This window comes from Polyergus mexicanus, unplaced genomic scaffold, assembly GCF_030449975.1.
Source record: "Polyergus mexicanus isolate NDT 795.1 unplaced genomic scaffold, iyPolMexi1.0 SCAF_3, whole genome shotgun sequence".
Taxonomy (NCBI): domain Eukaryota; kingdom Metazoa; phylum Arthropoda; class Insecta; order Hymenoptera; family Formicidae; genus Polyergus; species Polyergus mexicanus.
This window is the reverse complement of record NW_027223323.1, coordinates 1801758-1815492: the sequence shown is the minus strand read 5'-3', so window position 1 is coordinate 1815492 and position 13735 is coordinate 1801758. Positions and strand designations below refer to the sequence as shown.

At 33.8% G+C, this 13735-nt stretch overlaps 1 protein-coding gene across 2 annotated transcripts in view; it reads right to left on the bottom strand.

Annotated features, from left to right (window-relative positions):
- Nucleotides 1-13735, bottom strand: part of LOC138931845 (D-beta-hydroxybutyrate dehydrogenase, mitochondrial) — a 28245-nt gene that overhangs the window by 4567 nt on the left and 9943 nt on the right. Inside the window, exons 2-6 of one of the 2 annotated variants that reach the window (XM_070293022.1) lie at nucleotides 11377-11613; nucleotides 9001-9238; nucleotides 7234-7386; nucleotides 6672-6879; nucleotides 4451-6195 (exon numbers count right to left, since the gene is read on the bottom strand). In XM_070293022.1, coding sequence (XP_070149123.1) covers nucleotides 6036-6195; nucleotides 6672-6879; nucleotides 7234-7386; nucleotides 9001-9238; nucleotides 11377-11583 — 966 coding nt within the window. In that variant the 5' untranslated portion in view covers nucleotides 11584-11613 and the 3' untranslated portion in view covers nucleotides 4451-6035. Of the gene's footprint in view, nucleotides 1-4450; nucleotides 6196-6671; nucleotides 6880-7233; nucleotides 7387-9000; nucleotides 9239-11376; nucleotides 11614-13735 lie in introns of those variants that run through there. The other variant, XM_070293024.1, reaches the window with a different exon arrangement.

Sequence of the window (13735 nt, the reverse complement as noted above, 5' to 3'; positions counted from 1 at the left end):
CGGGCAAGAAAACGAATCTGTTCCTTCTCCTCTCCTGGTTCTAATTAAGAACCAAACCGGTATCCAATTACTTCGAGATTCTAATTAAGAGCGCGAGATCGAGTTACATTGCACTCCCTCGCTGATCCTGAATCAGTGTTGTGCAATATATATTAGGGGTTGTTACATCAATTATTTTTAACCTGTGAGAGTACAAGGATCAATATTTCTTCCATGAACAGGTATAATTGCCTCTTCAAGTGATCGATTTCACGAATTAAGCGAGAGAGACATTTACTTACCGCATCTTTCTCGTACATTCTGGGAAAGTTCCTTAACAACGACAGCGACGAAGGCAACGTGGACAATCAATTTCTGTAAAGCGACGAGGGACAATCCAGACGTCCTATGTAAGCGGCCGGGAATGTTGCCCGTGAAGTACCATTCGCTGTTAAAGGCAAATTGGTGGCCGCGAATAATTGGAAAAGTTAATCCTTTAAATCTAATCGAAAGGACCACGCGCGCGCGGAAAGCAAAATTCATTTTCATCGTCTCTACGACGCTCTCTACGGCGCGATAGAAAAAATTAGCGGAGGGGACGAAAACAAAAAACCTGCCATTATTCTTCCGTCCCCGAATATGTACGCCGGAACTGACTCGTGCCCCGAAAGAGAAAGAGAGAGGGAGAGAGACGCTTTTACCGACCACATAAAGACCTCCAAAACACGCCGCGCTCGTACTTTACGGCCACGACTGCGCGATACTTTGTTCAACGCGGCATGGTACCGGCGATTCGTTTTACGGAAGCTTTCGCGATCCGCCCTTCGTCGGTCAATGAGATCGGCGAAACTTGAAATTGGATCGATCCGACCGAGTTGTAGCTGGGGGACCGGCGTTTCTCGCCCGGGGCCAGGTAAAAGTGCTGAGCTCTTCGTGTTATTCTTCACATTGTAGTCTTTTGCCCGAGCGCGGAGATCATAAAAGGTTAATATTCGTCCACTTCCCGCAAATTGGATATCAAAGAGAGAGCTTTCTCGCGGTAAAATGTGTCATTCGAAGAAATTTCTGGCTACTCGAAAGATGCGAGCTTTATTATAATTTCATCATTAGTGGAATATTTTTCGATTTACTACGTACATTAAATATTGTTTTAAATTATAGTATATTATATTCATTTTGCTTCATTGTATTATTTTTAATCTGACCTTTTTCATTCACTTAACTTATAAAATAAAGAAGCATCTCTATGAGAGACGAACGAAAGATCGATAAGTTTGTATTGTAACGTTTTATAAATGATCTTATGAAGATGGATAGAGCATTTTTTTATGCAATCTTCTCTCACCAAGCATAACCATTATACAATATTGCTTTCTTAAGTTCTTATTTAATCTATATATTTTGATCTTAAAAGAAATTGCTACATGTACTGCACAAATATTGTAGGCAAGAATGCTGAAAACTTTAAATAAGATAATGCCATTTTTCTAATTACGGCAAAACATTTTGTGGTTTAATTTCGAAATTTTGAAATATTATACATATATAAAATTTTTTAGAAAACAATTTATTATTTAAAGCTAATAAATATTATATTGTATATCTGTGAGAAACGTATACACATTAACATTATTCTATAATATTTTTATCAATATGATATTATATTATAATAATTATTTGCAATAAAATTTTAATGCAATTATCATTAGTATTCGAGTATATAAATCACGATTTTAATGCAATGTAACATTTATTACTTATTATTGATTAACATATACAGAATTTTATAGAAACTTATTTATTATTTAGAGCTAATGCTTATTGATTTCAATTACATTAACACTTATATTTTTTATGTTAGCAATTGATTTATAATTTTGAATTGAATTTGATTTATTGAATATATTATATTTTCCTCTTAATCGTTATTTCATCGCTTTATATAACGGTTGTTGAACTAAAACTCACTTTTGGTGCGGCAAATTTCGCGCATCGTAACATTTTCTACAGTAGTACCTTCCGGAATCCGCAATTATTCCGACATCATCGACCGTAACGTGCGCACAAAAGATTCGCAACACCTTCTACACAATTTTGTTCGCAAGAATACGTAATTATAAACGACGTGTGCATGCCTTCGACCGACCTGCTAACAACAGGAATTTCCCTTGCGTTCAAAGCGTCCGCCGTAGTGTGTAACGCGTTTCGCGTTCGTGTCCGTAACGTATCAACTCGCGGTAACGAATACCGTACTATCGACTTTAGTTTACCTTCACAAAGGCCATGCTTCTTCCTTTACGAAAACCGCCGATGGACTTGTTTCAAAAGCAAAAAGAACGAGGGATCGTTTTATACAGCGACGACTACCCCTGCGAATAGCCAAAAATGGTCCCTTTAAACCATTAATTCGTTTGCCTGCGATTGGTCCCGATTCCGCGCTGTGAGAGATGTGTGATCGGTCAGGTCAGGGAAATGATAATAATTCTTTGAAACAATAAACTCCCGGCACAACTCCGATCTTCGTCACTGCCAGATGCGAATTAACGTAGCGATTTTACGAGGAAGTAATGGCTTGGAAATAATAAATGTATATAATATATACTAATTTTTATGGTCTATTTCTAGTCTTGGTCTATCAGAGCTTTTTATTATACAAACAGTGTAGGAATAAATAGAAGACTTGGATATAAATTCTTAATGTCTCGTATACTTTAAGACTTTCTTCAAATATGGAAAAAAAAAAAAAAAAAAAAAAAAAAAAAAAAAAAAACAGTGTAGTGTACATCGGAAGGAAATTGTTTTTATTAGAATAAGACCTTTTTTTACTAGTAAAAGAATTTTTTTTAGTTCTTGAATAAAAAACGAAAAAATTTCTTGAAATATTCTGATAATGCGATACAATAACTATTTGTAAAATTCGATGATTTCTAATTTGTCAGTTCAGTTGAATTTTATCGATTTGAGGTTTGATACAAAAAGGAGAGAGAATTATAAACATTTTAGAGCTGTAAAATTAATAAACGATAAAACACAACCGAGACTGTAAACAGCAAAACAAACGTGTGTCAATACATCGGTTGAATAGCCAGATATACTGCAATATAATTTATTGAGAATTTATTGCGTTTTTCTCTCTCTCTTCTTGTCTTTCTCTTTCTGATTGGCATGCACTCGTGTGATGTATGCGACATTGATAGAATTGTAATCTGTCAATGAGATTGTATGTCAAATATCTGTTCTAACATAATGATCAATAACAGTACCTTTTGTCAGAGCTATGAATTTCGAGCGTGATTATTAATGCGTTTCATCCAGATAATTTCTGATTGGAATAGCTAATCAATTTCACGCGAGTTTGAGAAATAACTTGTATATTTATGATAGACAACTTTCGAAATTGCAACAATAAAAGACGACATACCCCAGAATATTTATTGTTAGAAGATTACTGATATGTAATGTAAATTAATTAAAAAATAGACTAAATTTTTATTTTATATATTATATATATGTATAATTATTACATTTTCCTATAGTTTTAATCTTATTCTTTGAAATTCAAGAAAGTTTTAACATGTCTTTTTCACATGCCTTTTTAAAAAAGTGGATGTATCTTTTTAGATTCTTCAATAGAGAAGATTATATACTTTGTAATAATTATGGTGATATGCAATTGATTTCGACGACATTTTGTGGAATTACTTATTACGTATTAATTTCCGAATTAATCAATTAATATTTTTCATTTGCGCTACCGTAGGAATAACGCAATCACAATCATGTCAACGAGTCAGAGACTTTTGCTCGCACAGAGAAAGCGCCAGCAGAATTTTCAATCACTCGGTCCGTTCTTGAATCACGCAATTTTTCAATGCCATTGCTTTTCCGACTCTGTGCGAAACTCAGAAGCGACAGGCAGATTCGTTAATTTCCCGCGCGTAGTCAGGACAACGTAATAACAAGCGCAATATTACTTACGCTTGATGTATATGCATAGAACATTATGCGCCGCGTTAATCTTACTTCGAAATTTTATTATTCGCATTGCGCAACAAGCTACATACAAATTAATTATTCACAATGTTGTTTGGCAAGTTATCCGCGAAACTCGTGATGGAAACTACTGCCGCCAATGCGAAAGTAATACATATGCAGCTTCTAATTACTACCAGTTGTGTATCGCGAACAGAATAATTACGATCGTCCAGCGAATTATAAAATTGACTGTCACCAGCAAAATATCGCGCAAATTAAGCGAGCATTGAACGAGTAAAAATATTTTATCACAACGAATTATTATTTTTCGTGCTATAATAGACAATCGAAGTCACGAGGATTATACGTATCCAACGTAGAGAGTGTTTAATAAAATAAAATATATATACTTTTGTTTAATTACAAAATTATAATTATTCGAAAAAAGTACATATACATATTCAGAATATGGACATTCTTTACGTAAGATGTTACATAGTATTTCGATCGGGTTTTGCTAAATACTCCATTTGAAAATTACAGTCAACTGTCGCTTAAATAAAGTGAACGTAATTTTGAGTTAAGCAGCAACTCTCACATTTATCGGTTATACAATTTTCTTGCAAAAAACGATAAATTTTATAAGCAGAGCTAAAAGCAGAGTAAAGTTAATTATCGAAGATTATTTGTATATATTACAGATAGCAAAAATAAGTTATATTTCAAATATTTCTATCACCGTTATATAAAACAGTATATATACATAAAAGCTTTTCTAAATTATTTTATATGTATAATTTGATAAAACATATATACAAAAGTATCAATGTTATACGTGTAATCGCAGAAAAAATATTGTGTGTACATACAGATTTCTTTCTATTTCCATTACAATTCATTTTGTGCCAATTCTGTATACATTTTATGGTTTTAACATAAAAATAAATTTATTGACAAAAGATTCAATTTTAATAATGCTTTGTAGACACAAATTGTTTCCATGAAGGGCTGACAATCATATAGGGAAATAATATATTTGAATAACTCTTGTAAATTTAAAGATACGACGAATATTAAAAATGTAATTTATATAATTTAGAGGCAAATGTAAAGAAAGGAAAGAATCTTTATGGCGCAGAATAAATTCGTTTTAGTGTCAGCTATAAGGTATAAGAAAGGTGAGGGTGAAAATATTATTTTTCTATTTAAAAAGAACGTGATTGATTTAAAAAATGTTTAAATAATAATCATAAAATATCTTGCATCACACTTATTTTTCAAATTATACAAATCATATAAATTATATCTTTGATATCTTTCTCGTATTTTCAAACTTAGGGAAATTCTTCAGATATTCTGTTTTTGATTGGAAATTCTATGTATATTACATTATAGATTGATGTATTTATACATGTAGGAGTGAAAACATTTCTAATTCTGTATAGAATCTCTCACGTAAAACACATTTTCCGTTTCAACCTCTTGAATACATATACACTTCGTGAAATCGTAACACACAATCAAATATTTAAACATCGCGATCGAAGATAAACTTACCAGTTTCAATCTACTAGCTTCAAAATATACGAAAACATAGTAGTTATTTCTTGGATAATTTTATTCTTATAAATTGCATTAGAATTACTTTGAAACGAAAAACGCACAATATTAAGAGAAAGTTATTCGTAAGACAAACTTATTCTATATCGGTGACGAAGATTACTGGCTGTTTTATTAAACATCTGTTCGAATCGATACAGAACGCGACAGCAGATATGATACACAATGGATGGAGAACCAGCAAGAATTTGAAACTGTTATTGCATGTGAGATGAACATGTGAGAGAATGACAATCTTGATACGTGGAAAGCGAGAGAAAAATCTCGGTTATGATGCCGTAGGGCTTTAGGGCATGCAGAATGGCATGTCAGCGCCATGCAAATGACACCGCACAGAAAACGTGCATCTACCGTACTTTCTATACCCGATTGTATATCGTGTACTACGCAATCGGTTTAAGAAATCCTCCGCGTTATTACATTCTGCAATATTTTTTATTTTTACACAATATAATATGAGATTATCGACAGAAAAGCCGCGGCTTGACGGACATATCGTAAACGCTCAGAGGACATGACGCTGTAATTGCAGGAATCAGGGCGTTCTGTATGGAATGAATCGATAGAGGAGCGGTCCACGTCCCTTCCGAGGCTGTTACACCAGACTCCACGTCTGGAGCTCTGCAAATAATTTAATACTCTTCGTAAGAGCCAATTCCATCATAAGCCGGGTCGCATTGACACAGCAGGCAGACAAACTTTAAAGACTTTGTAATATTAACGCTCTCTGGATTGGAATTTAATTTTCGACAGACAAGACCATATTTTCTTCGTCGTTTATCAATACTAGGAAGAGAAAATGATATCTTTTACTATATTATAATTATTACACTTTTAAATGTAATTAATTCAAGAATAATTGGTTCTGAATAACAGTCAAATTTCTAAAATTGGAATTAACGAGAATTAGATGCGTCTGAAAAACAGATATATAGAGATAGAGAAAGAAAGAGAAAGAGAGATTGAAATCTCGAAACTATGAAGCAGCTTGCAAAACTTTTAGACACGTTGCCCGCCTGCCTATGTAACCGACTTAACGTCTTTGTTAGTCGCGAAAACAAGGCATCATAAGCTAATGATACTTGGTAGGCACTTACGTCTTGAGAACGGGCGGTGCATAAAGAATGACGGGATTCACGAGCGGCGGTTTTAAAAGCACAACGTCGACGCCCGAGGAATGTAATTCGCTTTTTAACGCTTCGGCGGCACCTTCCACGGCTCGACGAGATGCGCTGAACGCCACTAATCCGGAGCCCGTCTTGCTGCCGTAGCTCGTCTCGGAGTCACCCAAAAGAACGATGCGGCCTTGCGGGAACAGATATTTTTCATAAGTAGCTTAAAGAATGAATAGCACGGTTTTTCTATACCGTTGAATAATCAGTCTCGGATGCTTTACTTTATTGTACGAGGCAGAAACACGCTATTATGCAATATCGCGGCTTTCAAAGGAGCGGCCCACTTTCTCGAGAAGCAAAAATTTTAACTCTACGTTGATTAAAAAATTTTAATTGCGATATTAGCGATATAATTGAAAAAAATATTTCTCGTTATTCAGAAAACAATTATTTTCTTTGAAGCGTAAGATGAAAAACTCTTAGTCTTTCATATAGCGGCAGACAACGGTTTCTTTAATATTAATAATAAATATATTTAACGAACCTCTCTTAATACGCAAAAGAGGAATGAATACTCTGGCTGTTCTGAGTGGAGCGACCAGATTATGACGCAACATGGATTCCCACATCGAGCTGGTCTGTTTCTCTATGACACCTGGTAATACCAAGCCGCCCGTGTGCACGACCGCCCAGAGACCTGCAATTAAGTGAAGTTCAGCACTTGGACGTACTTAAAGCGATCGTCTTCGGATGGTGCAGAAACGAAGTGGTCGGAAGTTTATTTTACCGAACTTAAATTTCGTTCGTCTTGATTTAGCGCTAACGATAACATTACAGCCAGTAACGAGGAATCGCGAGTAATTAGGATTTCTAATGATATTGAGCATCTGAAATTGCATCTCCGATTATAAGTATGACTTTTATGATCATGAAAATATATTTCCATTTACCTATACTAACATTAACTAACATTAAATAAATGTACGTATTCGATGCGCTTTCTTTTCATTTTTTCACAAGAAACATGTTTGCCTGACAGCTTCGCGGAGGTAACGAATAGCAGAGATCTACGAATCTGACGTTTGCGCTTATTTATTCTGCGCGATGAAAGAAATATTATATCGTGTTCTTCCATTACACTTCTATTGTATTATATACGAATATCGTGCGAGATATATCATGTAATCTATGCAAATGCTTGTCAGATAAAAATTTGCTCAAGATCATCATTGAAAGAGATAAAAATTTATTTAAAATTTTTGAAAATTTTGCTTTGATCTCTTGTCTTAAATACTTTGTTCCAAAATTTGTAATATCATGCAAATACATATACATAATAAACCATAGAGATAAAAAGAAAAGACTGTATTTTATATTTAGAGTATTAATAAAATGACATATATAAATTTATGTATTTTATAATATTAAATCTATATAAATTTTCACACATAACTTATAAATTATTATATATGATCGGAGATTATAAAAATTAAATAAGCAAATTGTTTTTTGTTTCCATATTGCACTCATCTATAGACTAGCAAAAATATTAAATTATTCTATAACTTGTAGACAAATATTGTAGATAAAAAGTAGAAATTAATTTTCAACGATGATTTTAATACCGATATCAGAATGGCTTTAATATATGCGATAACCGCCAATCCTGTAACGTCAAGGAAGTAATTATAAACTAAAGCAAAACTAAAGCAAGAAAAAAGCATTACTATTAAAAGCGTTGTTTACATAAACGATGCACTTTCTACATAAATTACATATAAATGAGTCATTTACATAATCTATATATGTAGTACAAAAGTACAACATTGACTAACATCTTCACAATATGAGAGAGTAATTAAGGTTTTCCCGAAAAAGTGACATAAAAAAAATGCTAAAATTTTTATTTAAAGACTCTTTCCACTTTATCTTATGTTAATTTGAATACTTATGTAATGTGCGGTTTCTCTTCAGAATTAATTTATTTCGAGAAATAAATACAAAATAAAAGATTTACTTTATAATCAGCTCATTTTTTCTACTAATTATATATACATATACATATATATATATACACGATAATATACTGTAATAAATATCAAATCCCGGTAAAATTTCTTAAATCATATATAGTAAAATTCATATTTATTTACTCATCGATTAATTTTGTTCTCAAATCAACAAATCTTTATTAATTTTATTTTAGTCAATATTACAATATAAAAAGAAATATGCAGTTATCTCTCTGCTAACTTTACTCAATTTTATTATCCGAAGAAACCGGACTAGATTAATTAAAAAAATGTCTTGCCATCTTCGCCGGCTGGAAGTTTCGCCCTGACAGCGTCCAAACAAGCGCGCAAACTGTCCTCTCTCGTCGGATCCAGCTCCAATGGGACGATTTGACCGCGAGCATGAGCTTCCGGTTGCTGTGGATTATTGTCACTCGCACTTTCGGATTCGCTCTCTTTCTGCCGTTCCGATTCGATCGCCTTCAGGATTTTGACCGACGGCGAGTCGCCCGTTGGGTCCAGCAGACCCGCGAAAACCTATCGCAGAGGTGAAGAACATGACATCACATATGTTTTGAAAGCCCATCGTCGCCGCAATCCCACGTGCCACTCCGTTATATATCGACACCGCTCGATAACGTAATGCTTTGACGCTAATAAGTCATGTTAAATGACACATGAGCTCGTTTATGACCAATGAACAGGATCTTAGATAAAAAAACTTGAAATTTTTTTAGACCTTGCTTGACATTGCTGTTTTTGTAAATTTGTAAATTTGATGCTAGCGTTTGGTTAAAATCTCGATCACACTGTTAGATACAATCAACTTTAAAATAAATATTATTATTATATAAAGTATGTTTATGCAAAAATACATTAAACAATTTAATAAAATATATTAGATAAAGTAATTTATTCATAATATATTACTGTTATCATTTGAATGGTTTTCAAAATTTTTATTTAATAACCTTATTATATATATATATTGTCCGGCATTAAATGTGATAAATATGTGTGTTTATTTTATATAACTTCAAGAAACTTTGACTTTTTTAAATGTTCTTTTATTTTAAATGGCATTTTTTAAAGCAGTTTTCTATATCCGCTTAATACTGCTTTGAGTTATTAATCGCGAAAACCAATTAAATTATTTAACGGTCTTCGCGTAAATCAGCTGCGGTCGTTTGACGTATGCGACTCTTGGTGCACAAAAGGTAATGGAGGTAATCCAAAGCTCGAATTTTAGACACGTTGAACAATCGAACCACAATTGGAACCGTTCGCAGATGACCTACATTAATTTTGTCTTTGTAAGTTGTCGTACATGAAAGTTTTCGTATACCGTTCAGTTTTAATTTATAATGCATACTTATTGTTCTGTTAGTAGGAACCACGCGAATGACGTAAGTGATTGATTGCAAATCGTTAATTAATGAAACTAGATAAAATTACATATTAATATAAATGTAAAAAAAAAGCCGTAAACATTTAGGTAACGTAAAGTTAGTCTCATTATTGAATTTTCAAAAGTGAAATTAAATTATTAAATTTCACATATACTACTATACTATATACATAGATCACGAAAAATGAAATTATTGCCTCGCACGCATATTAGTATTATATCTTTTTAGACAGCTAATATTGAAGATGTATATAATTTCAAGAAGATGTATATTTGATTCAAAAGGCTAGAGCTTTCACATGATCAGTATCAAATATGTTTCGCAAGTTTCTATCTGGATAGAATCCGACTTTGCCGAATATCCATCTTTTAGTGGCAATCTTTGATTGAGCAGCTCTTGAATGATGATGCGATATACTCGGCGAGACCGATGAATACGTGAATACCCGTCGAGGGATTGTCGGCAGAACTGATTTAAGAGCTCACCGATGTTCCGCTCCCTTGACACAAGGAAACTAATTTGGAGTCCGGACTTCGACAATTTGAAATATGTTGCATGTTCGAAGGGATAATAGGAATTCTGACGTGAGGCCGCGAGATATTGCGTTTCAACGGTTGTCATCATGTTGTACGTCACCGCTCAACTTTGGCCGCACAACCGGAAAAAGAGCGAGCATACGAGAGGATGTCTGACGCCTATCCATTGTAATGCTAACATGCTCGAGAAAACTGTCAGCTATTCGCAGAGCTAATTTCTCATCTCTTGTATAGAGAAAAAAGTAAGAACAAAATTAAATAATTTGTTCACAAATTGCATTCACCATTGAAAATTCAAGATGAAGATATAGTCAAAATAATTACTTTGATTTAATTGTTAATTATTACGAAGAATTTGAATATACATGTATGTATAGTAGTAACATATACTCAGTTATGATAATATAATATCTGTCTAAAGTTGCCCACTAGTTGATGTAACAACAAAAACATTCATAATCAGTACGGTTCCCACGCAATAAAGCTGTGAGCCGTTATTTTGCGCAGCCTTCGACATTCAGCGCGGTTTTCTCTCTCTACTTCTCTCTCTCTCTCTCTCTCTCTCTCTCTCTCATCCAAGTTTGAATATTTACCAGCCGCAGAATATCGGCGGTCGTGATATAACGCGGAGGAAGGGCGAATATACGGCGCAGTTTACGTAGCGCTAGTAATTTATAGCAGAGATGCATACTCTTCCTTCACTTCCTCCACTTCCTGAGATCGTTATTACCTTGTAACCAGTTTCGTAGAGTGCAAGGGCGATTTGCAGGCCTACGCATGTATCACAGCTGGTAACAAGTACGTGACGTTTGTTACGCGACTCGTACTCATCAGTGGCATTCCTGGATTGTCGCATCAGATAGGCCAATAGAGCCGCTACTATCGAGCATAGCGCCAATATTTGCAGGGCCAGAATGGCCCCGGTTTCGACATCCATTGTACGATATTGGTTGCGACTGCGGCAGATCTGCGAGATAAAAGAAGCAATCGTTAATCGTCGAGTTTATAATGGATCCATTTTTGATTAAACCTCGGTATTTCATCAAAAACATTCAAGTAATAGACGAATTTTATTGTTGCTTTCTATGTGTCTAATAAATTTACATTTTTTTTTCTTAATAAATTTCTAAAGATATTATATATCTTTTCTTCTCTGTCTAAAGAATATATATATATATATTTATTATATATTCTATAAAAATATTTTTTATAAGAGAGAGAGAGAGAGAGAGAGAGAGAGAGAGTTTATTAATTTGAATTTTTTTTAAATAACATCTAATCAGGATGTTATGGTAATATGAGAGTTAATGGATATTCTCCATTAGATTTAAAATTTTTAGTTTTTTTTTACACAATTTTAATCTAAAATAAAAACATTGCAGATATAAGAATGTTCTCGCAGAATTATAATTAACGAGATAAGTAGAATATTTATTAAATATATATTTCATGTACTATCCATATCTAAGAATATCAAATAATGATAATAATGACATTAACTTTCACACAAAGCGACAATTAGTAATTAATTGTAGAGATATAAGAAAATCGCAAAGCAGTGCTAATGAATAATTTTCAAAGGAAAGTGCTTTATTATCCTTAATATGGCACTTTTATCATAGCACGCGAACAATAAAATGTATAAATCTCAAGTATTCATATTTCTTACAAGATAAATGAGAGATTTGTTAATTACATGAATGTATATGTAACAATGAGATTTTATGATTAGAACGTGATTAAATATCTAATAGGCAAACGAATGTGCATAAAAATTTAGTTTTAATATAATATGCATCCAATAAATATCGACATATATTTATAAAGTTAATATCAAAGTATAGCTTGTAACTTTTAATGTAGAATCAATTTAGAATTTTAATCTTGAATTTGAAGATTAAAATAAATCCCTTTCTTCGCGCGAGAAAAATTTGCCGAAAAGTTTTATCGTATAATTTTTTTATTTATTCTTAATCTTTTTTCTATTTTTATATATATCGAAGGCTTATGTTAGATTTTTACGAAAGTTCGTATAGAAACCGACCGTTTCCTTCAGAGGGAACAGTGCTCATAAAAAATTTAGTTCTTGTTGTAGCAAGTAAAGACTCGATAGATGAAAGAATCAAAATGATTCTATGAAGTGTAGTCGAGAAATTGGTTCTCTTGTGAAAGGCGAACGGCGGGGCGGGGTCGCTTTTGCTCGGAAGAATCACTCGCCTTTCTAAACTGTATCTATGCTCGGTCTACTAGGTCGGCTACCGATTTTCCGCAATGCTTGTTCATCGCCGGGAAATCGCTCGCCGGAGGGGTTCGCGAGATAGACCGATGGATGCACAGCGGAATTCCGACAATCGATGAAAATCGTTCGCGTTCCTTCCTCCTCGCTCGGCTGATTTAATAGCGGCGGAACCGTGTACCGCTAATGTGCCGAATCGATTAAACGGGCCGGGCCGTCGTATTTCAGGTCGTATACGGAGGAAGGGACATTTTCTCCCGCGGTACGAAATGTTTCTTCGCACTTTCTCGCCGATCGTTATCTATAATCGAGAGCATCGAGCCTCGTCTTTGCAACACGCACCGTAAATCGAGGGATTAATGTGCGCGCGTAATGCAATGTCCGGGGATCTAAATAGAGTTTTCTTAGTGGAAGTCGATTAACAAGCGAAAGAATCCGAGTTTAATTTCCAGTCTAGTGTAATCGGCGTAAAACAAAGAGATTTGAAATAGAAATATTAAACCGTAGTGATAACATAAAGATATAAACAAAATAAAATTGAAAAATTAAAAATTTATTACAAGCGATTCTTAGATCAAGCTTGATGTCCAAATAAGGGCAAATATTCAAAAAAACAATAGCCTTTTAATGTGATGTAGCAACAAAACAAACTTTATTGATCGCATAACTCAAGAAAGCAAAGATAGCTACGAGATAGTTCGTACGAATTTCTCTCAGAGAATATTATTCTCTCTCTCTCTCTCACTCTCTTTCTATCCATCTCTCTCGGTATGTAAACGTTAGACGCGCGGAAGGGTAGATGCATTCCTCGAAGAGCATTGTCCGATGCATATCAGACATAAATGTACGTATA